We start from the raw sequence: 26,635 nt of genomic DNA, 5'->3' as shown, positions 1-26,635 counted from the left end.
ACTTTATTTCTGCCAAAACTAAGTGTTAACTGAACATTTAACTAATTAATAATTTCCTTTCTTTCTTTTTTAGTTGAATTTATTGGGGTAACACTGGTTAACATATAGGTTTCGGGTGCTCAATTTTACAACACATCTTTGTACACTGTATTGTGTGTTCACCCCATGTGTTCACCCCTTAAGTTGAGTTTCTGTCCATTACCATTTACCCCCCATACCCTCGTTCACCTTGCCCCCCCGCACAATTACCAAACTGTGGTCTGTGAGTTTTTTCTTTTTTTTGTCCTCTTTTACTCAACTTCTCCACCCCCTTACTGAGCTGCACCCCCCTCTGAAAGCTGTCAACCTGCACTCTGTGTACAAGTCTGTCTTAATTTTGCTTGTTAGTTCATTCTGCTTATTAGATTCCAGAAATGAATGAGATCATGTGGTAATTGTCTTTCTCTGACTGGCTTATTTCACTTAGTACAATGATCTCCACGTTCATTCACGCTGCCACAAAAGATTTCTTTCCTTTTTATGACTGCGTAGTATTCCATTGGATAAATGTACCACAGCTTTTTTATATACTCATCTACTAATGGCACTACAGTGTTAATAATTTTCCTTGAAAAAAATCCTAAGTCTTCTCCTAAGAATATCTATAAAATTCAGGTCTAATTGTATTATTTGCATATTTTCTAAAACATAGTCAGAGATGTATATCAACATATAGCCAAACAACCAGAAAGCAAACAGACACAATAATTGAAATTTTAAAAGTTTCTATGTATTCTCTTCCAGCTAGTTAAAAAATACTTATCAACAATCAATATTACATTGTGCCATTTCTCAGAGAACTTAATAGCTCTTTGTTAACTTTTGCCATCTGTAAACTCAAAGACTGTAGAGTAATATCCTGGGGAATGAAAGAGTGGATAAAAATGTTGATCCATAATGAAATGTAAACAATATCATGGCTCCTCTAAAAACATATGTACATAGTATATGAAGTAATATATGTGAGACAACTCTGTGAACTGTACTAACTGTAGCAATTTGAAAAAGTTTGTCAAGGGAAGAACTAAGGCAGAAGATATGAAACAAGCTCTCCTCTTGGAGTTCAAACACCTAGGCTAAACTGAGGCTTTGCCCCTACCACCTTTATGGTCTTGGACAGGTCACAGGGTTAGCCGAGTCAATTTCCTCTTTAGTGAGTTGTGAATGACTTGGGATTTATATAAGATAACACCATCAGAGTGCATGACATGGTACTAAATGGGTGGGTATTCTCCAATTCTTGATTTGGGCTAATGTTTCATATCTTTTATTAAATTATACATCAAAAATGTCTGTGAAAATGTAAAAAATATATATAATGAGAGCACAAGAAATTTATATGACCTCGAAGATCCAATAAATGAACACAAGAAAGAAGTTTAGTGGTTTCCAATAACAACACTGTGACTAAACTTAAAATGAACATGGTTCCATCTAACTATCACCTCTTAATTAGTAGATACACATAAAAATACACATATATATATACTTTTTAATTATTTATTAAATAGATCCAATATTTACTGAATTGAAAGAAATTTTAATTTAGATTAGGAGATTGAAGAAAGCCTTTCTGAGAAAATAGCATTTCAGATGAGCTCTGAATGGAGTTAGCCAGTAAAAAGTTATGGGAGAGGTGCTCTACATCATGTGCAAAGGTCCTGGACTTAGAAAACGTTTGGCAAAGTCCAAGATCTAAAAGAAGTCCAATGTAGCTTGAATATAGAAAGCAACAGGAGAAGGAAACCAAATGAGATTCTGGAGGTAATTTAAAATACATTAAGAAGTATACAGAAGTTATTCTATAATATTCAAAATGTTTATAATAGTGAAAAAAACTGATATTGGGAGATGAAATGCTGTTTGACACATTTTCTTTTAAAATTCACTCTGGCTGCTTTGGAATAAGATTCATCAGGGAAGAAGTAGAAATGTGGAGAGTAGTTAAAAGGCTACAAGAAATGATGGTACCTTGGATCTTAGAAAAGTAAAAGTAGAGATGGGGAACAGAACTCCACGATAATTAGGGCTGGCTTTAGCTCAGCGGTTCCTTCGTGTCACAATTCAGAACTCCACGATAATTAGATAAAGGAGGGGGGTGAGGTGTCCAGATCTTGGTTTAATAAACCAGATCGAGATGCATGTTAATGCCATCCCTAAGATGCAGAAAACTAGACGAGGCATCTATTAAAGGGAAAAGAAGAAACTGAATATAAAAGACACTGGCCATACAAACTAACACTGGAAGACACAAATAGGACTGGAGATATACATATATATTAGCTGTTATCTTGGAAAGAGACAGAATTACTTAGGAGGAAAATACACATGAAAATAAGAATTGACATGTACTGACTCTCCACTCTGTGTATGACACAGGCTAAGTGCATGACAAGTATTTTCTTCCTGAATCCTCCCAAAAACCCTGTTTCTACCCATTTTACAATAAGGAAACAAGATCAGATTGCTAGTAACTAGATAACAAACAACCCAATCTGATTCTAGATTGAGGCATTGTACCATGTTGCCTCTCAGCAGCAGAAGAAAAGAAGCCCAGGTAAAATCCCCAAGAAAGTTCAATATTTATATTTCAGATAGAAGAGTAACGAACAAAAAAGAGGCAGAAAGAAAAAACTAAAAAAAAAAATGGTGGTATGGAGAAGCCAGATGCACAGAATTTCTACCAAAATAAACATTTTTCTCAAAAAGTTGCTGAGTGATGTAATGAAATAATATTGCTAAATAGCAAAAAGAGAAAAAGAAGTCAGGAGAAAAGACAGATGTCCTAGAAAGGAATGGCAATTAGATTGACAGCAGACTTCTCAAGCCACAATGAAATTCAGGAAACAATAGAATAAAATTATCAGAGTAATGAGAAAAAACAAATGCAAAGATATTGTGCGCCTTGAAAAATTATCTTCAAGAACATCAAGACCTTTTGGAAAAACAAAAAGAGCTGACCTCCAACTTCTTTATACCTAACATTTCTAGAGGATATACTCACCAAATATAAAAATGATCCCATAAAGAGGGACTAAGATGCCAGAAAGTATTAAGCAAAGAAATTAGTAAACTAGTAAATCTAAACATTGTCTATAAAATAATCATATCTAATTTGTAGAAAATATTTTAAAGCTCAAAACAAAAATGCTCTAAGAAGTCAATTAATAGAAGAAATAGTATTTTACAATCTTAAAATTATTTCAAAGGAGAGTTAAGACTATAGGCAAACTTTAGACTTTGTTGAATAACTATGCATAAAAAATCTCAAAGATAACTACTAAAAGAACAAAAATAAATTCCAAACTATGGGAGGGGGAAATGAAATAAAAAACAAACAAAACCTTAAATCAATATCTTTTAAAAAATGACAGGAAGGAAAAAAGTATAAAAAGCAATACAAATAGAAATCAAGAATTTAGATGACAGTAACACAGAGCTACCATATGGCACAATTCCAAGAGGCACCATTATAGGATATGTAAGTGGCTTAAACTGAAGTACAAAACATGTAAATGAATTTAAATAATTTGATATTGCCTAATTAGATTAAAATTGAAGTTCAGCTGTACCTGGCATACCTAAAGCACAACAACATGAATAACTTGAAAATAAAAATTCAAAAAATATATACACTAGACAAATATTAGCTAAAAAGAAAGTGGGATAATTTACTAATAACAGAAAAAATAGACATTAAGACAATGAGCAGAAAGAAGGTGACCACATACAAAGTGGATAAAGGGTTTAATTAACCAGGAAGATAAGGTAATTCTAAACTTAAACGCATACAATTTCAACATGTATAAAGCCAAAACAACACAGTGAGAAGTTGGCAAAATCATATTCAGACAGGATTATTTTCATCCACTCCTCTCAGTGACAAATATGTCAGGCAGACCTATCACCCCCCAAAAAAACAACAGTTAGTAAAGACAGAGATGACTGTAAGGAACAATCAACAAACTTAAATTTCTGGACACATACAGGTCCTTCAAGTCACATATTTTCCCAAGCACACAATGAAACATTTATGAAAAACGATTAATTAAAACCAACAATAAAGCAAGTCTCACAAGAACCAAAGAACTATTGTCACACAGAATAGTTCTGTGACAACAAATTAATTACATTAATGTCAATAATAAAAGAATAAATGACATTCATTTGTAAAATTTCTAAGGCACTAATAAATACTGCACGGGTCAAAGATGATATCATATTGGGAATTTTAAAATACTTATAAATAAAACATAATGAACATATTACATGTTAAAACCGATTGATCGAATACAGTGAGAGTCGGATGTGGAGGGCATTTTATTGTTCTTACATTATAAGACCATGTTATAAGTTCTTACATTAAAGCAAAAAAAAGAATGACAACAAATAAAGTGGTCAACCAAACAAGTTAGAAAAAAATCAAAATGAACCCAAAGAGAAACCAAGCAATAATAAAATAGAAATTAATGTAGAAAATATACATACCGAAAAACATAATCCACAAAGCCAAAAGTTGATTCTTTTTTGAAACAACTAAATGAAGAAAAGTTCTAACAATCTTGATCAAGGAAAATGCAAATAAAATCAGTATTAAAAAATGAAACCTGCCCTGGCCGGTTGGCTCAGCGGTAGAGCGTCGGCCTAGCGTGCAGAGGACCTGGGTTCGATTCCCGGCCAGGGCACATAGGAGAAGCACCCATTTGCTTCTCCACCCCTCCGCCGCGCTTTCCTCTCTGTCTCTTTCTTCCCCTCCTGCAGCCAAGGCTTCATTGGAGCAAAGATGGCCCGGGCGCTGGGGATGGCTCTGTGGCCTTTGCCTCAAGCGCTAGAGTGGCTCTGGTCGCAATATGGCGACGCCCAGGATGGGCAGAGCATCGCCCCCTGGTGGGCAGAGCTTCGCCCCATGGTGGGCGTGCCGGGTGGATCCCGGTCGGCCGCATGCGGGAGTCTGTCTGACTGTCTCTCCCTGTTTCCAGCTTCAGAAAAATGAAAAAAAAAAAAAGAAAAAAAAAATGAAACCTAATTGCAGTCAGCAAAGATTAAAAAGCTAATAAGGGAATACCGTGAACAACTTTATGGCAGTCAATTTAAAAACTTCTGTCAAATGGGAGAATATATACATCATATATAATTTTATTCAGATAGATAATTTTAAAATTATCTGGACAAAAGTAAAATTCTCATTCTCAGTACTATAAAAAACTTATCAGTGGTTTAAAACATTCTCCACAAGGCCCTGATAGGTATACAGATTAATTTTACCTAATCTCAAGACACAGACTGTCTCAGCCTTATATACTCTTCAGAGTGGAAATATACCCTATTCATTTACAGGTCAACAAACCTTTGTAGCCATAACTAGACAGACAGTAACAGAAGTAATATTATATACCAATCTCAGATACAAAAATGATGCAAAGTACAAAGGAAAATATTAGAAAACAGTTCAGGGTATTATTTTTTTTAGAAAAATAAAATTATATCATAATTACATTAGTTTCATCCAAATAATGCAAAGAAAGTTTACACAGGAAAAAATATGTGTCACTGACAACATTAACAGATTAAAGGAGACTTTTAAAAAGCATAATTTAAATATACACAGAAAAAGTATTCTATATATCCCAGTATCATTCATGATATAACTCTTAGCAAAAATATATAGAGAAGTAAAATTTCATAACAAAATATCTACCATCATCACTATCAACAGTGAAAATCAGAAACAAGACAAAGATACCCACAATTCCTGCTTCTGTTTAACAACAATGTGCTTGAGGTCCCAGGTAGCCTGGCAAGAACAATGGCAGGGGTGGGGGTAGGCCAGTTATAGAGGTTTGAAAATAAAAACAACAAAGTTGTCATCATTTGTACAAGATATGACTACCCACTTGGAAAACTCTGAAGAGAACACAAAGACATTTTTGGAATTAATAAGAGTTTTAGCAACATGAGTGAATATGAAAATCAATATGCAAAAACCAACGCTATTCATATATACCAACAAATTGAATAGTTAATTTAAAAGAAAATGCCATTAACAATAATAATAAGCAAAATAAGGTAGCTAAGAATCAATCATCAAAGATATGCAGAAGCCATGAAGAAAATTATAAAACTCTATTTTGAGATACCAAGAAAGACCTAAAGAAATAAGAGATATACAGGAGTAGAGATAATCATTATTAAAAATGTATTAATTTCCCCCCAAATGATCACTGGCTTCCATGCAATTTCAATAAAATCCCTAAAAGGCTTATGAAAAACCTTGACAAGCTTATTTTTAAAGTTTCTGTGTAAGAACATAGCCCCCCCAAATAGCCAAAAGCAAAATGTGTACATACAGAACAAAAGAAGGAAGAGGAAGGACTTTGCTTGCAAAATACCAAAATGCAGTATAAAACTTATAACAGGGAACTGAGGCCAGGGTAGATAAACTGACCATCAGATTAGAGTGAAGTACTCAGAATGAAAACCCTTACAAACACAGAAATTTACACTTTTGTAGAAGTAGCACTGTTGATGCCTGGGAAAAAGATGGACTTTTTTTTCTTTTTTCTTTTATTAAATGAGAGGCAGGGAGGCAGAGACAGACTCTCACAAAGGCCCCAACCAGACTCCACCCAGCAAACCCCCTACCAGGAAATGCTCTGCCTATCTGAGCTGCTGCACTATTGTTGGGCACCTGAGCTATTTTAGCGCCTGAGGCGAGGCCATAGAGGCATCCTCAGCACCCAGGCCAACTTTGCTCTAACCATTACAACCATTCAAACCATGGCTGAAGGAGGGGAAAAGAAAGAGTTGGGGTGGGAAGAAGCACATGGGCACTTCTCCTGTGAGCACTGACCAGGAATCAAACCCAGATTTCCACAGGCCGGGCCAATGCTCTACCACTGAGCCAACCAGCCAGAGTTAAGGGTGGACTTTTCAATACATGATTCTAAAACAAATAGTTATCAAGGTATTTATGGAAATACGGAATTATACCCCTTACTTCCCAATTCTACAAAATCCCAATTATATTAAAAACTTAAATGTAAGAGTCAAATCTATGACATCCTTTTCACAAGAAGCATATAAAAAAAAATCTTTATGACCCTGGGGTAGAGATGGATTTTCCAGCCATGACACAAAACAGGCAAAGAAAAAAATATATGACTACATTAATTTTAAAGTCTTTTGTTCATCAAAGCATACCATAAGGAGGGTACAAAAACCAGTCCTAAAATAAGAGAAAGTATTTCAGCATGTATAACAGAAAGAATCATTACCCCAAAATATATTAAGAACATCCACAAATCAGTAAAAAAAAATCCAACAATTCAGGAGAAATTGAGAGGGAGGGGAAATTCCACAGAAGAACAAACACAGAGGATAAATAAATACATATGAAGATGTTTCACCTCATCAATTATCAGGGAAATGCAAATTAAGACCACAGCCAGAAACACTTTAATCTTATACCAATTAGATTAATACAAATTTAAAATAAATTTAATAGCACCAAAGGTGGGCAACAATGTGTGTCCAGAGTAATATTTTATGCTACCTGTGGGAGTGTAAATTGGTAACAAACTTTGGAGAATAACTTGGCACTATCTTATCATGTTGAACATGCACATAAATCCACAACCTAGCCATTTTTCTCAGAGATACCTACCCTACAAATAGCAAGAAATTAACTAGCCTGTATCAAAGGATATTCAGGGAAGTGTGTAGTTCCAAAAGAAGGGGGGCATCAATTCAGATGTTCAAATTAACTAGAAAATACATAAATAAATTGAGGCATATTCATCAGCAGTGAAAATAAACTATGGCCACATACAACATGGATATATCTTAAACACGTAATACTGAGTGAAAAAACAAGTAGTACAGACAATACAAGAAGGACACCATTTTTATGATCCTCCATCAGGTAAAACCAAACAACCTATTGTTTAAAGATACATAAGCATGTCATACAATGACTTAAAAAAATACAATGTTTACCTCTGGCAGGGATGACGGGGTAGTGGATAAGGAAGGACCCCACCAGGAGGGGGGCTGACACTGCTCTGGGTCTGACATTGAATAGTCAGGTCTACAGGGCTCCATTCTATTATTAAGCTTCATAATTTGTATATCTTACATGTATAATTTTGTATATGTCAAGCATTACAAGGTAAAATGTGTTTTAAAATATTTGGCTGGGGTTAGACTTAAAATAAAAAGCATGTGGGTGAAGGGCAACAGAAACAGCCAGGGTAGACAACAATAAAAACTCTTGCTATGGAGGGAAACAGAGGGCTGTGGTCAGAAGGGAATGCAAATAAGAGGAAGAGTTTTTGTTCGATTTGTTACTTTTTTGTTTTGCTTTTAATTATGAAATATTTCAAGCATAGAGTTATCAATCATAACATTCTGCCCTTTTTTCCCCAAAAATAAAGCATTGCAGATACTGTTGAATGCTGTGCGCCTCTCCATCCCAAAAAGGAAGTAATTGTATTTTATTTTTTAACTGAGAGTAACAAATGCATGCCTGGATGCTGAAGGCATTCTCCAAGAGGCAGGAACAACACGTGAACGTTGTCCACTTACATCAACGTTACCCTACTATCTACCAGCAGCAAAGCAAAGGGTTTACAAATCTTTCTGCTCAGTGCAGATAGTTCTATGTATGCCTCTCTCCTTTCAGCACCCTTTTGATGAGGAACACAGAGCTCCAGGGTCCTGGAGCCATGTATACAAACTGACACAGATATCAGGACCCAAGCCCTACCCACTGCACTGCCCCAGTGTTCTACCTAGCTGGCCTATGCAAAGATGAGAAAGAGAGTGAGAGAGAAGGAGACAGAAAACAATATATTTTCAACTTGAACAGTAAATAAGCACAAGGATGGCAATTTTTTTTTTAACTAAAATGAACCTACAACCATACTGGTTTGAGCGGTGAGTCCCAATAGGAAACAATCCGATCAATGAGAAAGGTAAGAAAGGAGAGGAAAGGCAGAGAAAGAGTGGCATGGACAGAAGGAAAGAGGGACGCCGTCATTAGAAAAGAGAAAGGTAGGATTTAGCTGAGATATATAAAAATGGAGACTTTCATTTTGTCCCCACGGGCCACCTCAGAAAGAGTATCATATAAATCAAACCACCCTCCTGAAGTCCACCAACAAAGAGGCTGAGTGACATGTTGTAGATGTGCTGGTACCTGGTTACAGGCATTCAATGAATTCAGCTTACAGGCTGAACTAAATAAACCATCATGTTTACTGATAATAATGCCCTGGCGGGTTGGCTCAGTGGTAGAGCGTCGGCCTGGCATGCAGGAGTCCTGGGTTCGATTCCCGGCCAGGGCACACAGGAGAAGCGCCCATTTGCTTCTCCACCCCTCCGCCGCGCCTTCCTCTCTGTCTCTCTCTTCCCCTCCCGCAGCCAAGGCTCCATTGGAGCAAAGATGGCCTGGGCGCTGGGGATGGCTCCTTGGCCTCTGCCCCAGGCGCTAGAGTGGCTCTGGTCGCAACAGAGCAACGCCCCGGGAGGGGCAGAGTATGGCCCCCTGGTGGGCAGAGCGTCGCCCCCTGGTGGGCGTGCCGGGTGGATCCCGGTTGGGCACATGCGGGAGTCTGTCTGACTGTCTCTCCCCCGTTTCCAGCTTCAGAAAAATACAAAAAAAAAAAAAAAAAAAAAAAAAAAGAACATTCGCTATAGGAAGCTGAAGCGGTGCGGTGCGTAATTACTGAAGACCAGGAATAAGAAGGAAGAGTCCCTTTGCCTCCCACTTCCGCCTCTGCACCTTTCACCACAAAAGTGCAGAAGTCAACTTGCCCTTCTCTTAGAGAGTACAAGGCACATCTATGGTGCTCGGCTGCTAAAAAGGCAGTGGTTATCACATGGTGGCTGAATCAGGTCTCAGTTATTGCTATAAGGTTTAAAGTACAGTAGATTTTTCAAGTATTCAAGTTATAGGAAGCTTCAGAAAATAAAGTGAGTGCCCACGTAAGTGTCCCTCAGTGGATTGAAGTTATAGATTTCAAAAAGGGGCTACAGTTAGTTAAAATCCCATCTCTCACCTGGATTTCTGCAGAAGCCTCACAACTGGTCTGGGCCACCCACACCTCCTACCCCAAAGGTCTGTGGTACAGCTGCAGCCAGTATTCCCAGGCACACACACTCATGGGCACACACACTGCAAAGCCACCCTGTTGCACAGCCTTGTGTGATATGGCCCCCAACCTCCTTCCCAGCTTCAGCTCAAATCACGCTGCAGCCTGTGCACAACTGGTGCCACCTGCTCACTCTCTCTCTGTGGACCCTGCATCCCCAGCCCACTCCACTCCCCTCATCTGTCTCAGACTTGGGTTTCAGTGTGCCTGCCTCAGTGTGGAAGCCTCTTCTGACCGTTGGGCTTGGTCAGATATCCCTGCAAATTCATCTGATGCCACACACCTCTCAATGTGGAACTGGACATGTTGGTTGATAACTCAGCTGATGTGTATCCCCTACATATAATACATTCAGGGACAAAAGTGTCTCGCTCACCATTTTATTTCCAGCACCTCGCATGGTCCTGACACATGGTAGAGGCTTAATAAATAATTATTTAGTTTCAAAAGTAAATAAGTAAAAAGTATAGAAATTTTAAAATAAATATTTAAAATGGTCAAGTGTGGAAATAAAAATGATAATCATATATGGGTAGGCAAAAGTAAGTTTACAGTTGTTCGTATGGAAAACAATACAAAAATTAATAAATAATACAAGAATAAACTGTGTTTTGCATACCCACTACTGTAAACCTACTTTTGCCCAACCCTTTATGTATCTAGTCCCCTGAATTAAATGAATGCTAGCTATAAATCCATATTTTTAATTTCTACTAAAAAAAAAAAAAGGACCATAATTGTCATGCCTCCCAAAGATCTCTGGCACTAAATTAGAGAGTACATTCATAATAACACACTTCAAGGTCCAATTTCCATAATCCTTAGAATCCATTCTCCTTCCTTTCTACTCACATAGAAATACACATGTACACAGATTCTAGGATTTCTAAGTCTCAGTTGAAACTATGAAGTCTGCACTTAGTTATATGTATTTAAAAAGTATCTTTTAAAGAAATCTAACTCAGTATTTCAACATCATTAACTAAAAGTACTTTCCTATTGAATTACCATAAAAGTTTTAGATAAAAACAGCAACATTTTGCCCCATTGCAATGCTGATGAAGTTGACATTTTTTCTTCTTTATATCACCATAGCTTTTAACACTGTAACTTGTCTTGAATCTCAAAATAAAATTTATGGAGTGAATGAATGATTGAGTAAGCAAAAGTTACTAATTCTTAGTATTTCAATTGTTACTCTAGTGAACTGTATTCACACTGGAAAAAAAGAAAAAACATGATATGCATTCATTCCTTTCACATTTCTGAAGATTTCAACCTTCTTTAAATAATCAGGTCTTTAACAGCAATGGAATTTCTAAAGTAAAATTAATTAATTAAAGTAGTTATAGAATATTTCTCACTTTATCCAAAATATTTCTCACCTACCAAATTACTAAGAAGTGTCGAATTCCTGCAGAAGTGGGCAGTGCAGCAGTCTACCCCATGTGAGAGAGAGGTAGTTAGACATGGGCTGAAAAGATAAACTGAAGAATAATAAGAGGCAGTCTTGGCAGGGTGCCTCAGTGCATAAAGTGTCGTCCTGGTGCACCAAGGTCACGGGTTCCATTCTCGGTCAGGGCACAAATAAAAACCAATCAACAAGTACATAACTAAATGGAACAATGTGTTAATGCTTTTCTCTCTCTCTCTTTTTCTCTCTCCCTCCTCCTTGCTTACTCTCTCCCTCTCAAATCAATGGAAAAAATATTTTTAAAGAATAATAAGAGGTTAATAAAATCAGGGGAAATTCAGGTGGCAAAATACAAATAATCTTTTGGTTAAAAGCAACTAGATGAAAAATTGCAGTGCCCACAAGAGAAACAGAAAAGCATGCAATGGTTCGGGACACCAGTAAGGAGACAATGATGTTCAAGAAGGCACACAAAAAAGAACTATTATTTGAACAAGAATTTAAGTTAATAATGTTTAGTCTTTTTTTTCTTATTACAAAATTAGATTATGTATGAAGTTGTATAATCTTGTAATATTACCACTTGATGACAAAATTTCTTTCTGAGTTGCAAAATATTCCAATACATAAATCTATTGTTTTTGAAAGTGAAGAAAAAGTTTTGGGAATACACAGCTTTGTAACTGACATTTTAAAAAAATAGTTCTAAAATATTCTTTGTCAAAAAATTCTTGTTTATACCCTGTAAAAAACAATCATTCATTAAGAAATGCATCCTAAGCTTATTTCAACCATCGCTTGATTGTTTGGCTTCTTGTGGAAACTGGTAGCACAGGTCACACTGAAATGCTTGCAGGTCAAGAGAGAGATATATCTTAATCTAAATTCATCAATACTTAAGGAGAAAATGGTATTATGTGTCTTTTCTCTATTTGTGATATAATTATGACAGATTTTACCCAAAAGTGTATCTGACCACTCCATAATGTTTTCACAAACATTAAGTTTTGGCCAAGATCACAATACAGTATATCTTGAAAATGTTTTCTAAATGCATTCCTGAATATATATATATTACCTGGCAATAATAACAACCTCGTTTCTCTGCTAGCTTTTGAACCAGAAGATGTGGCATTGGCAACGGTGATGGCCGTGACAATAAAAATTACAGTGGTGAATCTAAAAATATTTTAAAGTATACTATAAAACCCCTCTTGAAGTATACTGGAGAGTTGCAAACATTTTTAGTTTCAGAATGCAGGCTTTGAAAGTCTATTACTTGTCAATATCAAACAGCTATTCAGCATTTAACACTGCAAAAGATTCTAGACTTCCTGAATTCAGTTAAGTAATTCTTTGCAAAGTAGCTTTGTTTTAAATCAAAATAGAGTTTTCACTGCTGAAAAATATAATAGGAAGAGTTTGAAATTGGGAATATAAAAACCTTGATATCCATCCTCACACCACCATCACATACATATACTTTTAGAAGGAACTGAATTGCTGATTCTCCCCAGAAAAATCCCAAAACCAGGAAAGAAAAAAGGCACCCAAGACAGAGGTGTCTGCTGGAAGTCATCGCAGGTACTGGACCACAGGTGGCTCCACCGCAGAGCTGAGCAGCCTCTCCACTCTGCCCGCTGCTCTGTTAGCTCAGTGCCAAGGACTCCTGCCAGTTCCCCATGTTCAAGTCCTATCCCCTCTTCAGGGGTCAGAGGCGATCTGTCCATGAGGCTTTCACTACCAACTTCCCTCAGCAAGAAATAAGTTTGTATTGATCTAAAATTCCACAACATGAATGACACTTGCTTTCTCAACACTGATTGTGGTTCTCTATTCTTTCTTGTCAGAATATATGCCCTTTCTGGGCAGGACCTATCTCCCAGGAAAAATCCTCTCTGTGGTATAATTGCTAAAACAGGAATTTTAACACAGTACTGAAAATATATATTAAGTAAGAATTAATATATACAGAATATATACAGAAACTCAGTAAGAATTATGATAGGTAACTAGCTAAGTAGGTAAAAAATAAATAAAATCCATGTCCACTGCCTACATATTGAAGCCCGAGGGGCAAATGGAAACTTTGCCAGCAATCTCCAGGTAGTGATATAAATAAATAAATATACCTTTCTAAACCATTCATTATCAATTTTTACTTATCTTAAGTGGCTATAAAAGTATTCACTGACAATGTACTCCAATTTGTACGTTTCTCATGTCTTGCATTTCAGTATTTCACCCAATATGAAACCTAAAGTATCCACAACTCTCAGTTCAATATCCTCCTTCATAAAAGCTAGGTTTTTTCTCAGTTTAGCAGTCTTTCCATAGCTTAAAGACTTGACTTGAGAAATCCGAGATTAAAAATCTTCCAATCAGATGCCTTGCAATTCAGCTAAGTACTTTGAAAGGGAATGTTTAAATTAATGGAAGATGAAAGCAAGGAAGAACATTCTGAGAAGTATTCTGTAATGGGGCTTTGCCACCACCTTCTCTGTTTTATTGGAAAAACAGTCTTTTCCCAGGGGGCTAAAAAGTTTGTATGCCAACCGTTGATCTAGTTTAACTGTTCGAAGTTAAAAATGTCAGAGCAGAAACACAGTTTGTAATGGAAATGCTGACATGCCATGGAGTCAAAGCGGCACAGGCAGGTGCTCCTGGAACCCACGGTAATAATTCAATCAAGCTGTATTCTGACGTCATCCGTTACAGAAAAAAGCCAAATGGTTTATGAACAGCACCAGAACCCCCGAGATTAAATTACAGCCCTGATATTTAATCATGGGTCTTACTGTGTTATTTTTAATAACACAATACATTTTAACAGTTATTTGTCAACTGCCTTAGCCAAATTAGAACACGTGATGACAAGTGAGCCGGATTACAGTTGTCCATATCTCACAGTCTGAATTTTTCTTCCCTTTTCAGAAATGGTAGATTATACAAGTATTCCTCTTCTTAAGAAGCACACAGTTGGTACCAACGGATTGAGTCCAAACCTTCATTAAAGCAGCATGAAGTCCCTAGCCAGTGAGTGTCAGGACATCTGTATTTGTGTTCTAGTATGGCCAAATAACCAACTGTACCATTTGGACAAAAGACATTTAGCCCTACCAAACTCTGCTTCTTTACTTAAAAAATAATAGAGCATCTCTAAAGTCTCCTGTAAATCTAAATTTCCATACAATATCTACCTGAAAAACAGTATTGAGTAGTTTCTTTGGGATTTCCTAAGTATCCAAGTGCCAAAATTTGATAGCTGAAAAAGTATTTTTAATTCAATTGAAATCACTGATCAAAGAGGCATTCAAACACCTGAGGATGTGTAAGCTAAAATTGTAGAGGCGATATCAGCATCAGCAAATGATACAGGTTCTTTAAAAAGTAATGTACAAATACTGCTGAATATGTGAAGGGTTGTTTGCAAAACAAATCAATACAGGCACATCCAACAATGAACTGCAGTTAATAAACTATATATAGTAATTACCACCAATGGCAGTCTAGAAAGTCATTCATTAAATGTTAATTGTCACACAAAAGTACAAAGGCATCTATCTGAACAATTGTGTAGCTGTATCTTTAAATAAAATACTTTCTTACAGCCCTAAAATTTATCCATATAAAATGATTTTAAACACACCTGGGTATTTGATATGCTGATTAACTGGGCCTTATTTATTTTTGAAATGAAAGTAAACATGACAACCTTTTTCAACACTTTTGCTATTTCTGAGTCTGAGATTTATATAATATATATATATAACAACGTGTTACCAATCTTCTCTAAAAATTAAATTGCTACTTCTCTTATGCCTAGCTCATAAACATTAAGAGACATATGGTTTAAAAGTATCCACCTGAAACTCATGTACACACTTTATTACTAAGCCTAAGTGGGCTCAACGATTTAGAAAATGTATAACCCATGTGTTAAGCTTATAAACTTGGTGATCAATTCTAAAAATCTTATTCGGAGTAATAAGAAACCATAACAAAAGTAACCTTTAAAAAAAAAAGGCACTATGATGTACTTTACTTTCTCTAATACTTAGCACTATCAAATTAACTTGTAGGTATACCTGTTCATACAAAATAGCTCATAAAATACAAAAAATAAGAAAAAAAGGGATTTTTCCTGTTTCTACCCAGCTTCATTTTGATGCCATGCCTGTGCAAGTTCTGATTCACTGAATATATAGATACAAATTCTAAAGGTTTGGCCAAGAACATTTTGGTTCAAGACTTGTAAACTGAAGAACGTTTCAAAACACACCATGTTCCTTATTAGGCAACTTAAGATCTGTTATCTTGGCTTATGGGAACTGATCTGAATAGCATCATAATACTAAACATTGAAAATCACAGGCCTGGGGCCCCCAGGACTCAACTCTATGCCTTGGACGAGGTTGCAAACTTCCAATATAAAATATAGTTTACCATTAGTAGTAAATGTTTGATCTGTAAAGCTTACAAAATTACTTTGTTTATCATAGCAGATGAAAGCAAAAAGGAATAATTTTAAGCTCAAAACAAAACTGTTTATATGACAGTCTTTACTGCTTCATGATTCTAAGCATTTAAGACAGATTCAAGCAATTAACAGCATAAACTTTCATTACATAGTTCTATTATATATGTTTATGTGACTTAGCTGTTCATCTGTTATTTAAGTGATTTCCTCATTACAATAGTAGGGTAAAGATAATTTGCTGATGCTGTTGAAAATGTTAAGCATTTCAGTCTCAACAGATCTTGGATCCCCACATTTGTTTAATGCATTTTATTTACTTAAGTCATGTCAAATAGAGTATTGCTTCTTCCTTCTGAATTTAGAAAATGCAACATTTTAAGCACATGTCTGGTAACAGACATATCAAAACTTCAATACTGTTTACTTTAGTGATGCTGATAGAATTTAGGGTTATTGTTTATAGATATTAAGTTTCAAAGATCTAACAATGAACTGCAAAACTTCTTTTACAGTTAAAGACAGAAAATATTTATTTATTTATTTATTTATTTATTTATTTATTTAGATATTAACAGAGCAGGTTTCATTACCTCAATTTTTGGGTTGATTAGGTACATAAAAATAACTGAAAACAAAATGTTTTCATGGGTACCTATGGAGACTGTCAATTGCATAAAAGCACCACTTTGAAAATATCTACTATATTTTCCTCGTAATAATAATAATAATAATAGCAACAATAGTGAGACACACTAAGTCACATGGAAATCCAACATAAATTAGAAGGCTAGCTCATTTAGAAACTAAGGCAGGAAAAATAATGGGCATGGTTTATATCATTATCTTAACTATGTTTTTAAAAATGCTTATCTACTCTAAAGATCAGGCCAAGTCTCAATAATCGATTCTTATCCCAATATAATCTTGAAAAAATAAGCTATGTCTGATTGTGTGTTTTTGAGTGAGTGCATGTGTGAAAAGGATACTGAGCTAGGCCAACAGAGGTTTAAATCCTAATTCATTACCGGCTGCCTTGAGAGCAAGTTGTTTAACATCTCTGAATTTCAGTTTCCTCATCTATTAAATGAGCATGGTAATCTCTGCATCTCATTGGGTTCTTGTGAGAACTGAAAAATTACAGTACATACACGGTACACGGCCTACCTATGGTATATTAGGAAGCACTTTAATTCTGTCAGTGTCATACCCATCCACACCTTATTATTCAATCTAACATCTTGCAAATAGTAACAGGGGAGATCTGGCAAAAGAGAATGATCAATCTCCCAAATTCAGCTCCAAACCTTAAAAGGTATTCAAAGGTCACATGCCCGTGCAGAAGCATTTGTATGCACAAATATCAACACATAAATCCTAACACTCTATTATGCAATACAAATTACAGAAAAACAAAGTAGTGAAACCAATGTTATTACAATAAAGGATTTGCAGAGCTACACAGAATTAACAAACCAATATTTGTTTTTTTCGAACAGCAAATGAAGGGACAGAAATGCCTTACCTTGGCCTCAGTTCTCTTTGGCTGTTCAATGAAGCCCTGGCCTGTACATGTCTTGAGGGTTTCTATCCCTAAATTCCATCATTCTATCATGATGTGTTTAATACCACTTTACTTATTCTTAACCTTGTAAATTACCATGCTCTTTACAAAAAGCCATACAACCACTACGAATTGTACTATAATAGTAAGGCCATTTTAACACACACAATTAACTCCACTCAACAAATACCTTTAAAGGGAGAACTTTTTTTTTTTCATGCCATACTATGAATTCAAACTGGTAGGGATGGAAATCAATTCTGGATGCTGACCATTTGAATTTTCTCTGTGACACAGCACTACCCGTTGAATTCATTTTTTTCTCACTGAATTTACTAAATTGATGTGTCATTTGGTGTCATGAGAATAAAGGTTATCTAACTTGCATGAACATCAAGAAATGTTTTCCCTCTTTCAGAAATGACCAGGACAGGGATGTGGCATATTTTACTACTGCTCTTCATTGTTCCAACACCCATTCATTTGGCAAACTTTAACAAATGCTGAACACCTAAGTAAAACTAAACAGTTATAAGGGAAAAAGCTCAACTTTTAAACTAAGGGAGGAAGATGTAGTAGTATCCATCACAGACTGACTAAATACATGTAACAGATGTTACCAGAGTTGTTCTTATTATAGATAATTTTAGTAGCCCAACTTTAAAACTACTTTTTGAAAAGATGCTAAAGCTAGCATGTTTATCTTTTGCTTACAAACAACTCAAAGTTAACCAAACAAACAGTATTTTTGTTACATTAGAAAATTAAGCCCCTGATAACAAATAAATTACATACTCTATGTGCATTTTATTTTCTCCTGGTAACTTTGCCATCCTACCTTTTAATGAGAATCATTTTCCAATTATCCAGGCATGTGGATACTTTTAGTTTGTTTTAAGATCACTGATATAACGGATATTAAATCCCTTTGTATAAGTTACCATATGGGTTACAATTATTTCTTAAAAATAATTCCAGAGCCCACCAATCTCCCCGTTAAGGTCATCGTGGCTCTGAACTATCATGGCTGAATTGTTTTAGTGCTCTCTGCTGAACACCTGCAACATCAAACAAAAACTGCTGGTCCTTTCCTGGGTTGACAAAAGCCTTTCATGTGAAAAATGCTCCCTGGGAATGTCAGGCTGTAGCTCAGGTTACATTCCATTCTCTGGAGCAGCCTCCCCATTTCTTAAGGTGGTAGGAAAGCCATGTTTGTGAAATGGAAGATTAAAGGGAATATGGCCACGCTTTATTTTCATTCTTACATTGCCAATCATGATGGAGCATCCTACATTAATGGAATCAAAAGCTACCTGGAACTTTAAGCATGAAATATTACCATGCCTCACTGAAAAAATAGAGCTGGTTTTTCAAATATGAGCAGTTTACTTCTAACTTGGATCTTTTTTTTCTGGACCCAACTTGCAAAGCCACCCATGAAAGTGACATGAGTCCACTCTGGACAGTGGATATAAACATAGAGTAAATTTAGAAAATTATTTCTCTGTTCAAAGTTACCTAGTCCATCCTTCCAGTTAAAGGCTAGCATTCCTGATTTTTTTTTTTTACATTATGTTTCAAAATAACGTTATCTTTGTGGATAAATTATTTATCTTATTGAGTGGAAACATAAGTCATTTACTTCACCAATAGCCCTGTATTCAAATATATCTTGAACAGATGAGAAAAATAAACACTCCAACCTGCACCCTATATACTATAGTCATAATCATACTGCATTGGATGAATACCTTGCATTTTCAATCCAGCACCCCAAACAAAATAGCCATGACACTTTTTACCTTTCAAGGAAACATTTAGGCCTGAAACCTATACACCTGTGGTACAATGGAGCTTAAAGTTCAACATGTTAAAAATAATCACAGCATTTTCATTAGAAATACTATACTGTCTCACTAAGGATGAAGTCTGTGTCTAGGTTCACATATGCATGTATATATATGTGTGTAGACACACACACAGGGTTGTCTTAAGCACTGTGTAAGTTTCAATACAGGATCACTTATCAAAATGTATTAATACATATTCATACTTATCCAGCCTTCACTCCCTGTGAACACTTAAATATCACAGCAAGGACTCTATGTAAGTGTGAACACAGTAAAAGGACTAGACACCCAGTTACCTTTTTAGATGTAACAGTTTTCATGCTTCTACATCACCTACTTAAGCCATACCTGAACTGACATACTGAAGTTACCCCAAATGTGTCAGTTTTTACAAAGTGCAAGAGAGTATTTTGCACTGACTTTGAAAGCAATCTATCTCTATACCTTCCTGACATAATCTATATACTCTAGATTCAAACTAAATACACATTTTCTTAAGTAATATCATGAAGAAAAGTACTGTCAGAGATAAAGTTAGTTACTGTTTGGATACTAACATGAAAAATTAATTGGCCTAGAAGAGGCATTTGTATTCATCTTTACTTCAAAGTTGTATAAAGATTGAAATACAGAAATTCCAAGATATAATACTAATACAAAAAAAAAAAAAATTAAGTCCCTAAATGGAAAATATAATAGGGTCCATCCAGGGCCAACAAAACACAAACATATGGTCAATAGTGCTTTAAACAAAGTGAACCCCAAAAAACAAAAGACAAAATATAACTAGAGGAAGCATTTCATATTTTATAAATCAAGTTATAAAGACCAAAATTAGATTTTGGGGGGCCAAAAGAAGAAAAAGTAACTTATTTGGACATGAGTAACTTTTAGAAGCCATTCATTTTATAAAAACATACCAATTACACACATCACAAAGGTGAACATATTTCTCACTGCTATGAAAATTAAGAGATGTAAAATTATATTCAATAGTTAACAGACAATTCCACTAGCATCTCACAGCTAAAAAATGTCACCGTGTCCCAGCCTGACTTAAGAACAGCACTCTGTCTAATGCACTGTGGTGTTCCTCTGCCGGAACTGAAACACTGCAGCTGGTTAACCAGCATAAATGGAGTTAAGCCTTGAACCTAAAGAATAGCAGGCAGCAATGTATGCCCCCTTCTGATATGAAATCCAGTGGACCAGATAATAGATACATTTTAAAGAACTGTGTCTTCAGTTTTCACTTTTAATAAGAGACCTTCAGAGAGTCCCCTATTAAAACCCTCCCTTAGATGCCAGACCATCAAAGCGCACCCAGTTTCCTTTGTGACCAGCACTAACGTCTTTTTTAAGCATCACCCAAAGACCTTTTATTTATAAAATGTGAGGTTCTTCCCAATTTGCAACTTTAAATATAGCAAAAATTCATTGCACGCATAAATTCATAGTGGGGAGAAAAGCTAACTCCTCAGAAAGGGTATTTTAAATATAAATGAATCTGATCATATTTAGCTCTCAGATTAGCAAGAAGCTCCCTATTTACAGTTATGGTTTACTACGCCACATTCATCTGCAAAATTAAGGGCTGATTTCTTTAAAAAGGTTAATTATACGTAGTACTTAATAAATTTACATTTTTTATTATTTTATTGGTGGTATTTACAAGGCATTTTGCCTTTTTTATAAAAGTTATATTTTTTCTCTATTTTCAAATAGGAAACATTAATTTATTTCCCTCATTTTAACATTGGTCTCATCTTCACATGTTAGATTACAATTGTAGTAAAAATGTCTTTTAAATTAAATGATAGAATTCTAAGACAGTTTCCTTGATTTTTTTTTAAAAAAAGACCTAATTTTAATTTTGGAAAAGATGACATTTTGTGTAAGTTATACCACTGATGGATAATGAAATAACTATATCATTACAGGCTAAAATTTCAATGACTTTTTCAGAACACTTAAACCAAGCCAAAAATATACAATGAGTGAATAAACAGCTAAGAACATTTTACACACTAAGAAAAGAATTTACATACTTGAGCCAGTAAAATGTCCACTCGCCAAAGAAGTTGGTCCATTTTTCCCACTGCTCACAGGAGGTGAAAACATCTAAAAGAAACAAAGAAATATTACTGTTGAAAAGAAGACATTTGTTCCTTCAGAGTTCGGCAAAGATCTTTCATACTCTCACTATATAACTTAAGAGTTTATGCTAAGGGCTCATGTTAGGAAAATACCTCACCATCCAACTTAGAACTAAAACAGGCACAGCATTGGCAATCGCCCCCCTTCTCCTCCCATTACCACTCCTTGTTCTGTTCTTTTCGCTCAGGTTCATTAGATTGCCAGTGCTAGGCAGTACTACCACAGTTTAAACAAACACAGTCCCCATAATGTTATCAAGATTCAGTTTGTTGGGCAGCAGCTCTCTAGAAAACACTAGTTTTACAAAGGAGAAGAAAAAAGTTGTTTGTTTTATATTGAAAACCTTGGCCATAAACGTGGCAATGTCCATTTCCATCCCGTATAGGATTTGCCTGTTATATGTGAACCCAAATAAAAATAAAAGTGCCACCTGCACTAAATTCTCATTTCGTCTCTAACATGAAAGCAATTTGAAGCAAGACACACACACTCTCTCTCTCTCTCTCTCTCTCACTCGCACTCACTCTCACTCTTTCACTCCCTCTCTCTCCAGCATTTATTTCAATCCTAATTGGTTTCCTTCTTCTTCACGTATCTAGTGGATAATGCCCACCTTCCCTAGGTCAGAGCCTGCAAAAAGCAAAGGAACGAATGGAGAAAGTGTAGCAAGCAGAAAGGGGGCTACAAAGCTGCCTAGAGCTATGTTTCCTGGCAAAACTTCCGAAAGCCATTTCTCCAAAAGAAGGTCTAGAAGAGCAGCAGCAGCAGCAGTAGCAGCAGCAGCAGCAGCAGCAGCAGCAGCAGCAGCAGCAGCATGAAAGAGCCCCACTTAGAAGGCGGTTTGGATTTTCTTTATGTGTTTTGTGGACTCTTTATTTTGCTTTGCCAATGCATCATACACCAAACTCATCTGACATTAAAAATCATTTCATTCCCTTGACATGTTTCAGGCTTGGTTTGGGAAAGGGAAGCAAAGGGATGGAGAAGGACCAAGTACAGCTGTAAAACTCCACAAGTGTGTAAGTTCTTTGCACTGACCTCATAACGATCAAATTTACAAAACCAGAATAAAGCGTTCTAAAGCATGTACACTCAGTATACACAGATGAGTACTCAGAATCCCAGGAAAAAAGTAAATAGGTAACTACAGGTTCTACTAATCCAAAACATCCTCAGTTTAAAACTTTAAAAGACAACTGGGTCTCCTATTTTCTCTTTTCTATTTCCAGAATAAATAAATAAATTTAGTAGTGCGCAAAGTATTAGTCCTGTCAGTGTTCAAGTTTTAGGCGTGATTTGCCATTTTATGGGTGTCTGTTTTTCCTTTCCATTGGGGTGAGATTCAGTTATTTTGGGGAGTTGTGGGTAGGGAATTCAAGGTAAGTTATTACATTCTGAAAAAGCCTGAATCGTCCATCACACCAAAAATTGTAGTTAAAACTTATCAAAAACACCTTCATTTTACCAAGGATTCAGCCAATTAGAAACTATTTCTGTCCTTTAGATTACTATTGGTTTCTAGCTAAGTGTTCGGGTTTTTTGTTTTGTTTTGTTTTGTTTTCACAGCTGTTGTTAGTTTCCACCGGTCTTTCTTACCGCACTGAAATCCAGTAAATCACTCAGCTCTTTGTCCGTCCCTAAGGCAGCCATTCGCTGTTGGTGATGCATTTTAGCAAAATCACACAAACCTAGAAACATGGAAATAACCGCAATCAGAAAATCCAGTCCCAATCCTTGGAGAAAACACAATCGGATTTTTGGAGACTGGGGTGGTTGGGGTGGGGATGTGGGGACGGGTAGGATTAAGGTGGAAAGGAGGGAGGGATGGGAGAGTTGTTTTGTTTTGTTTTGTTTTGTTTTAAAGATGGAATAGGCAGCAGTAGCAACAACAACAACAAAAAAGCGATATTGATCCTGTATTTCCAAAGAGATGATCAAAACTGGTAACATCCACTATAAAACCAAATCCGGGAAAGAGAAAAAAAAAGCCGCTCTTCAGCGCATCATTTTATGCAACAGGAGGTAGAGCGAGAAATGAATGGATCATAGAGAAAAGAGAAACTACTGAGAACAATCCGGTCTCAACTTTCCCCCCACCTTCCATCCCACCCCCTCACACACACACACACACACACACACGCACGCACGCACACTCACTCACACCACTCCCCTCTGCATTTCAAAGTAGCTATAAAGAAATTAAAGATGAGCGTCTCTGGAGTGAAAAACACGTCCAAAGGGGGAGGGGTGATAGGGTCGGAGAAAGGGGGGAGCAGAGTGGAGGGTCGGGTCCTGTAATTGTCCAGCACCCTAATTTGTGAAAGAAAGGACTGTAAAAATTGAAGTCAGGCCCTTGGCAAAGTCATCGGTCTCTCTAAGTGGCACTGCCGGCGAGCAGGGGGGCGGGGGGGCCAAGAGGAGGGGGAGGGAAGAGGAGCGGGAGGGGAAGGGGTGTCTCTTCTGGGAGCGCCAGGAGCCCGTGGCACCGGAGGCGCGGAGCCGCGTGCGGGGCCGCGGAGCCCGAGCCCCGCGCCCGCGCCGCCCAGCGCATCAGCCCAGCCGAGCCCCGCCGGCGCCGGTACCTACCGCCCGCGCGCGAGAAGGGGCTCTCGGTGCACCGCCGGCGCCGAGACGGCGTTCATGTCTAACCACTGCCTCCACCGCCACCACCACCTCCTCCTCCTCCTGCGCCCGCGCCCGCTCCTGCTCCTTCCCCGCCGCTGCCGCCGCCGCCGCCGCCGCCGCCGCCGCCGCCGCCACTACAGATCCGCAGACACACAGCCAAGATCCCTGACTCTTAACACCAACTCTCTTCTCCGGGGAGGGGAGGGGACGAGGGAAGGGGGGAGGGGGAAACACGCCGAGGCGCACGGAATTGCAAGTTCAGCAAAGAAATGGGTGGGGGGGCTCTGGAGGGGTGACGCGGCTTACTCTGGTCGGGCTGGCTGGGATGCACCCCCAGCACCCCCGGAAAAATAATCTCAACGCCTCCCCCGCCTCACAAAAACATACAAACGAAAATTCATCGAGCACCTCATTTTCCCTCAGATCGTCAGTTACGATCTGAAGCCAGAACAGTTCAGTTTTTGCCCGTTTCAACCATCGGAGGCACTTTGAATTTTATTCGAGTTTACATCCCCTCACTTCTTTCTTTCTCTGACTCTCCCTTTAACTCACACATCTACACACGGCAAAGCAAGTTTATACTAGGCTGCAAATACACGTGATGCAAAAAGACTTTGCCAAGAGGAACAATATTTTTCTTTTCCATGTATAAACCAAGCCACATTTTACTGGGGAGATTTTCATTTCGATAGTTTTGCGTTGGGGGCGAAATCTTAATTGCACTTTCTTTCCCCTCCCTTTAAAGTCATAGAATAGTATAGCTGCAAACTTCGCCAAAAAAAAAAAAGCAATTTTTGAGGGTGGATGTTGTTTTGTTTTTACACTTGAGTTCTAGGCACGCTAAGTCCCGTTCGCCAGCACTGTAAGTTTTTAATTCAACATTTACCATTACAGGCCCTGCTTGCTCTTAACACACACTTTTTTACATCACTTTTCAGGATAAAAATTAAGCTTCATAATTCTATCGTTTCATAATAACAAGCGTACTATATCCAGTATTACCCAGTAGTATATGCAACATACGCGATTTTAACGTGTATTAGAATACAGATTCTACAAACCCTGTTATTGCTATATGTGCGAATACATACAAACATGCACACACTTCTTCTCATTGGCAATAATTTAATAGGTTGTTCCTTTTCTTTTAATAAAACATTGGGATCGACATTATAAAAATTCAATTCAATTACATACAGTTTTACTCTGACAGCAAATTGTAACGTTACCTTAAATGGCCACAATATGCTCACAATATTCCAAGGTAAGTGACTTTTAAAAAGAGAAACAAAAATCTTCTGCAAGTACTTAGTATCTCACATGTGTATCCCCCAAAAAAGTATTTTAACTGGTATTCAGTTCTGCTCCAGGGATATCCACAGAATACAAGATTATGCACCTGGCTCTGGTTTTTGCATTTTCCACCATAAAACTGCAACAAAATTGCCACCCCCAAAAAAGAAATCATTTAAAAAAAAATCCAACAACTTTTTCTTATTGTTTATAAAAATCAATACAGGATAGTTATTTTTCCTCAAACAAATCTTGTTGGTGGGTTTTTTTTCTTCTCCTCTTATAAAGTCTTAAACTTGTTCCAAGTTTAGAGGTGTCTCATCATCATCCTCCTCCTCCTCATCATCATCACCATTGACTCCCCCGTGGAGTCACATTGATAATAATAGGTTTCCCTGAAAGATACATTGTAATCCATTCACATCCGGGCACTGCGGGCTTATAAAGAGAAGGCGCTGCGGCCGCGGCTGCTGCTCCAGACAATGACTAGGGAGGGGCGGGGCGGGAGTGGGGTGACCATAGAGTGGTAAACAGAGCGCCTAGAGAGGCGCCCAAGATGGCGGCTCCTGTGGGCCACGCCTCCTCCGGGGCAGGGGGCGGGTGTCGCGCTTGGGGCCAAAATGTAAGAGCTCCCGTGACTGGGGCCGTTAGCAGGCACCGTATTCCTGCATACTTCTCCTTGTTCCCCGTTGCTTGGCCTTCCTTGTTTACTCAGATGTGTAGTTTCTAAATTAAGGAATTTAACACAGACTTGCACAAGGGAGTCTGATCCCCTGGTTCACCCTGAGGGAGGCTCAGCATAGGCCTCTCTGACCTCACCAACAGAAAGCCAGGGCCCTCGTTCTCTCTCTGGGTGAAACCTGACCTCGTGGGGAGGCTCAAGCATTTTAGAAAAGGTCCCCTGAGCCAAGCTGTAGCTCCTGGGCTTGAAATGGGATGTGGGTCCTCTCCTCCTCTACTGCCCACATGCCTCTTTTCCTAGACCTCTGGCAAAGTGAGAACTTTGCAGGTCTGAGTATTCTCAACTTGGAAAAGATCTTTATTTACTGCTTTGTGCACTCAAAC

General features: G+C 37.4%; 1 protein-coding gene across 11 annotated transcripts in view; it reads right to left on the bottom strand.

The window, feature by feature from the left end:
* TCF4 (transcription factor 4) overlaps positions 1-25,983 on the bottom strand; it is a 360,673-nt gene extending 334,690 nt beyond the window's left edge. For 7 of the 11 annotated variants that reach the window (XM_066247420.1, XM_066247426.1, XM_066247424.1 and 4 more), the window contains exons 1-3: positions 24,239-24,366; positions 23,249-23,340; positions 21,544-21,616 (exon numbers count right to left, since the gene is read on the bottom strand). In XM_066247420.1, coding sequence (XP_066103517.1) covers positions 21,544-21,616; positions 23,249-23,320 — 145 coding nt within the window. In that variant the 5' untranslated portion in view covers positions 23,321-23,340; positions 24,239-24,366. Of the gene's footprint in view, positions 1-21,543; positions 21,617-23,248; positions 23,341-24,238; positions 24,367-24,685; positions 24,701-25,506 lie in introns of those variants that run through there. The other 4 variants (XM_066247421.1, XM_066247422.1, XM_066247430.1 and 1 more) reach the window with 4 other exon arrangements.
* Between the last annotated feature and the right edge of the window lie 652 nt (positions 25,984-26,635).

This window comes from Saccopteryx bilineata, chromosome 11 (genome assembly GCF_036850765.1).
Source record: "Saccopteryx bilineata isolate mSacBil1 chromosome 11, mSacBil1_pri_phased_curated, whole genome shotgun sequence".
In the NCBI taxonomy this organism is placed as follows: domain Eukaryota; kingdom Metazoa; phylum Chordata; class Mammalia; order Chiroptera; family Emballonuridae; genus Saccopteryx; species Saccopteryx bilineata.
Note: the sequence above shows the minus strand (reverse complement) of the source record. Positions and strands in the feature narration are given on the sequence as shown.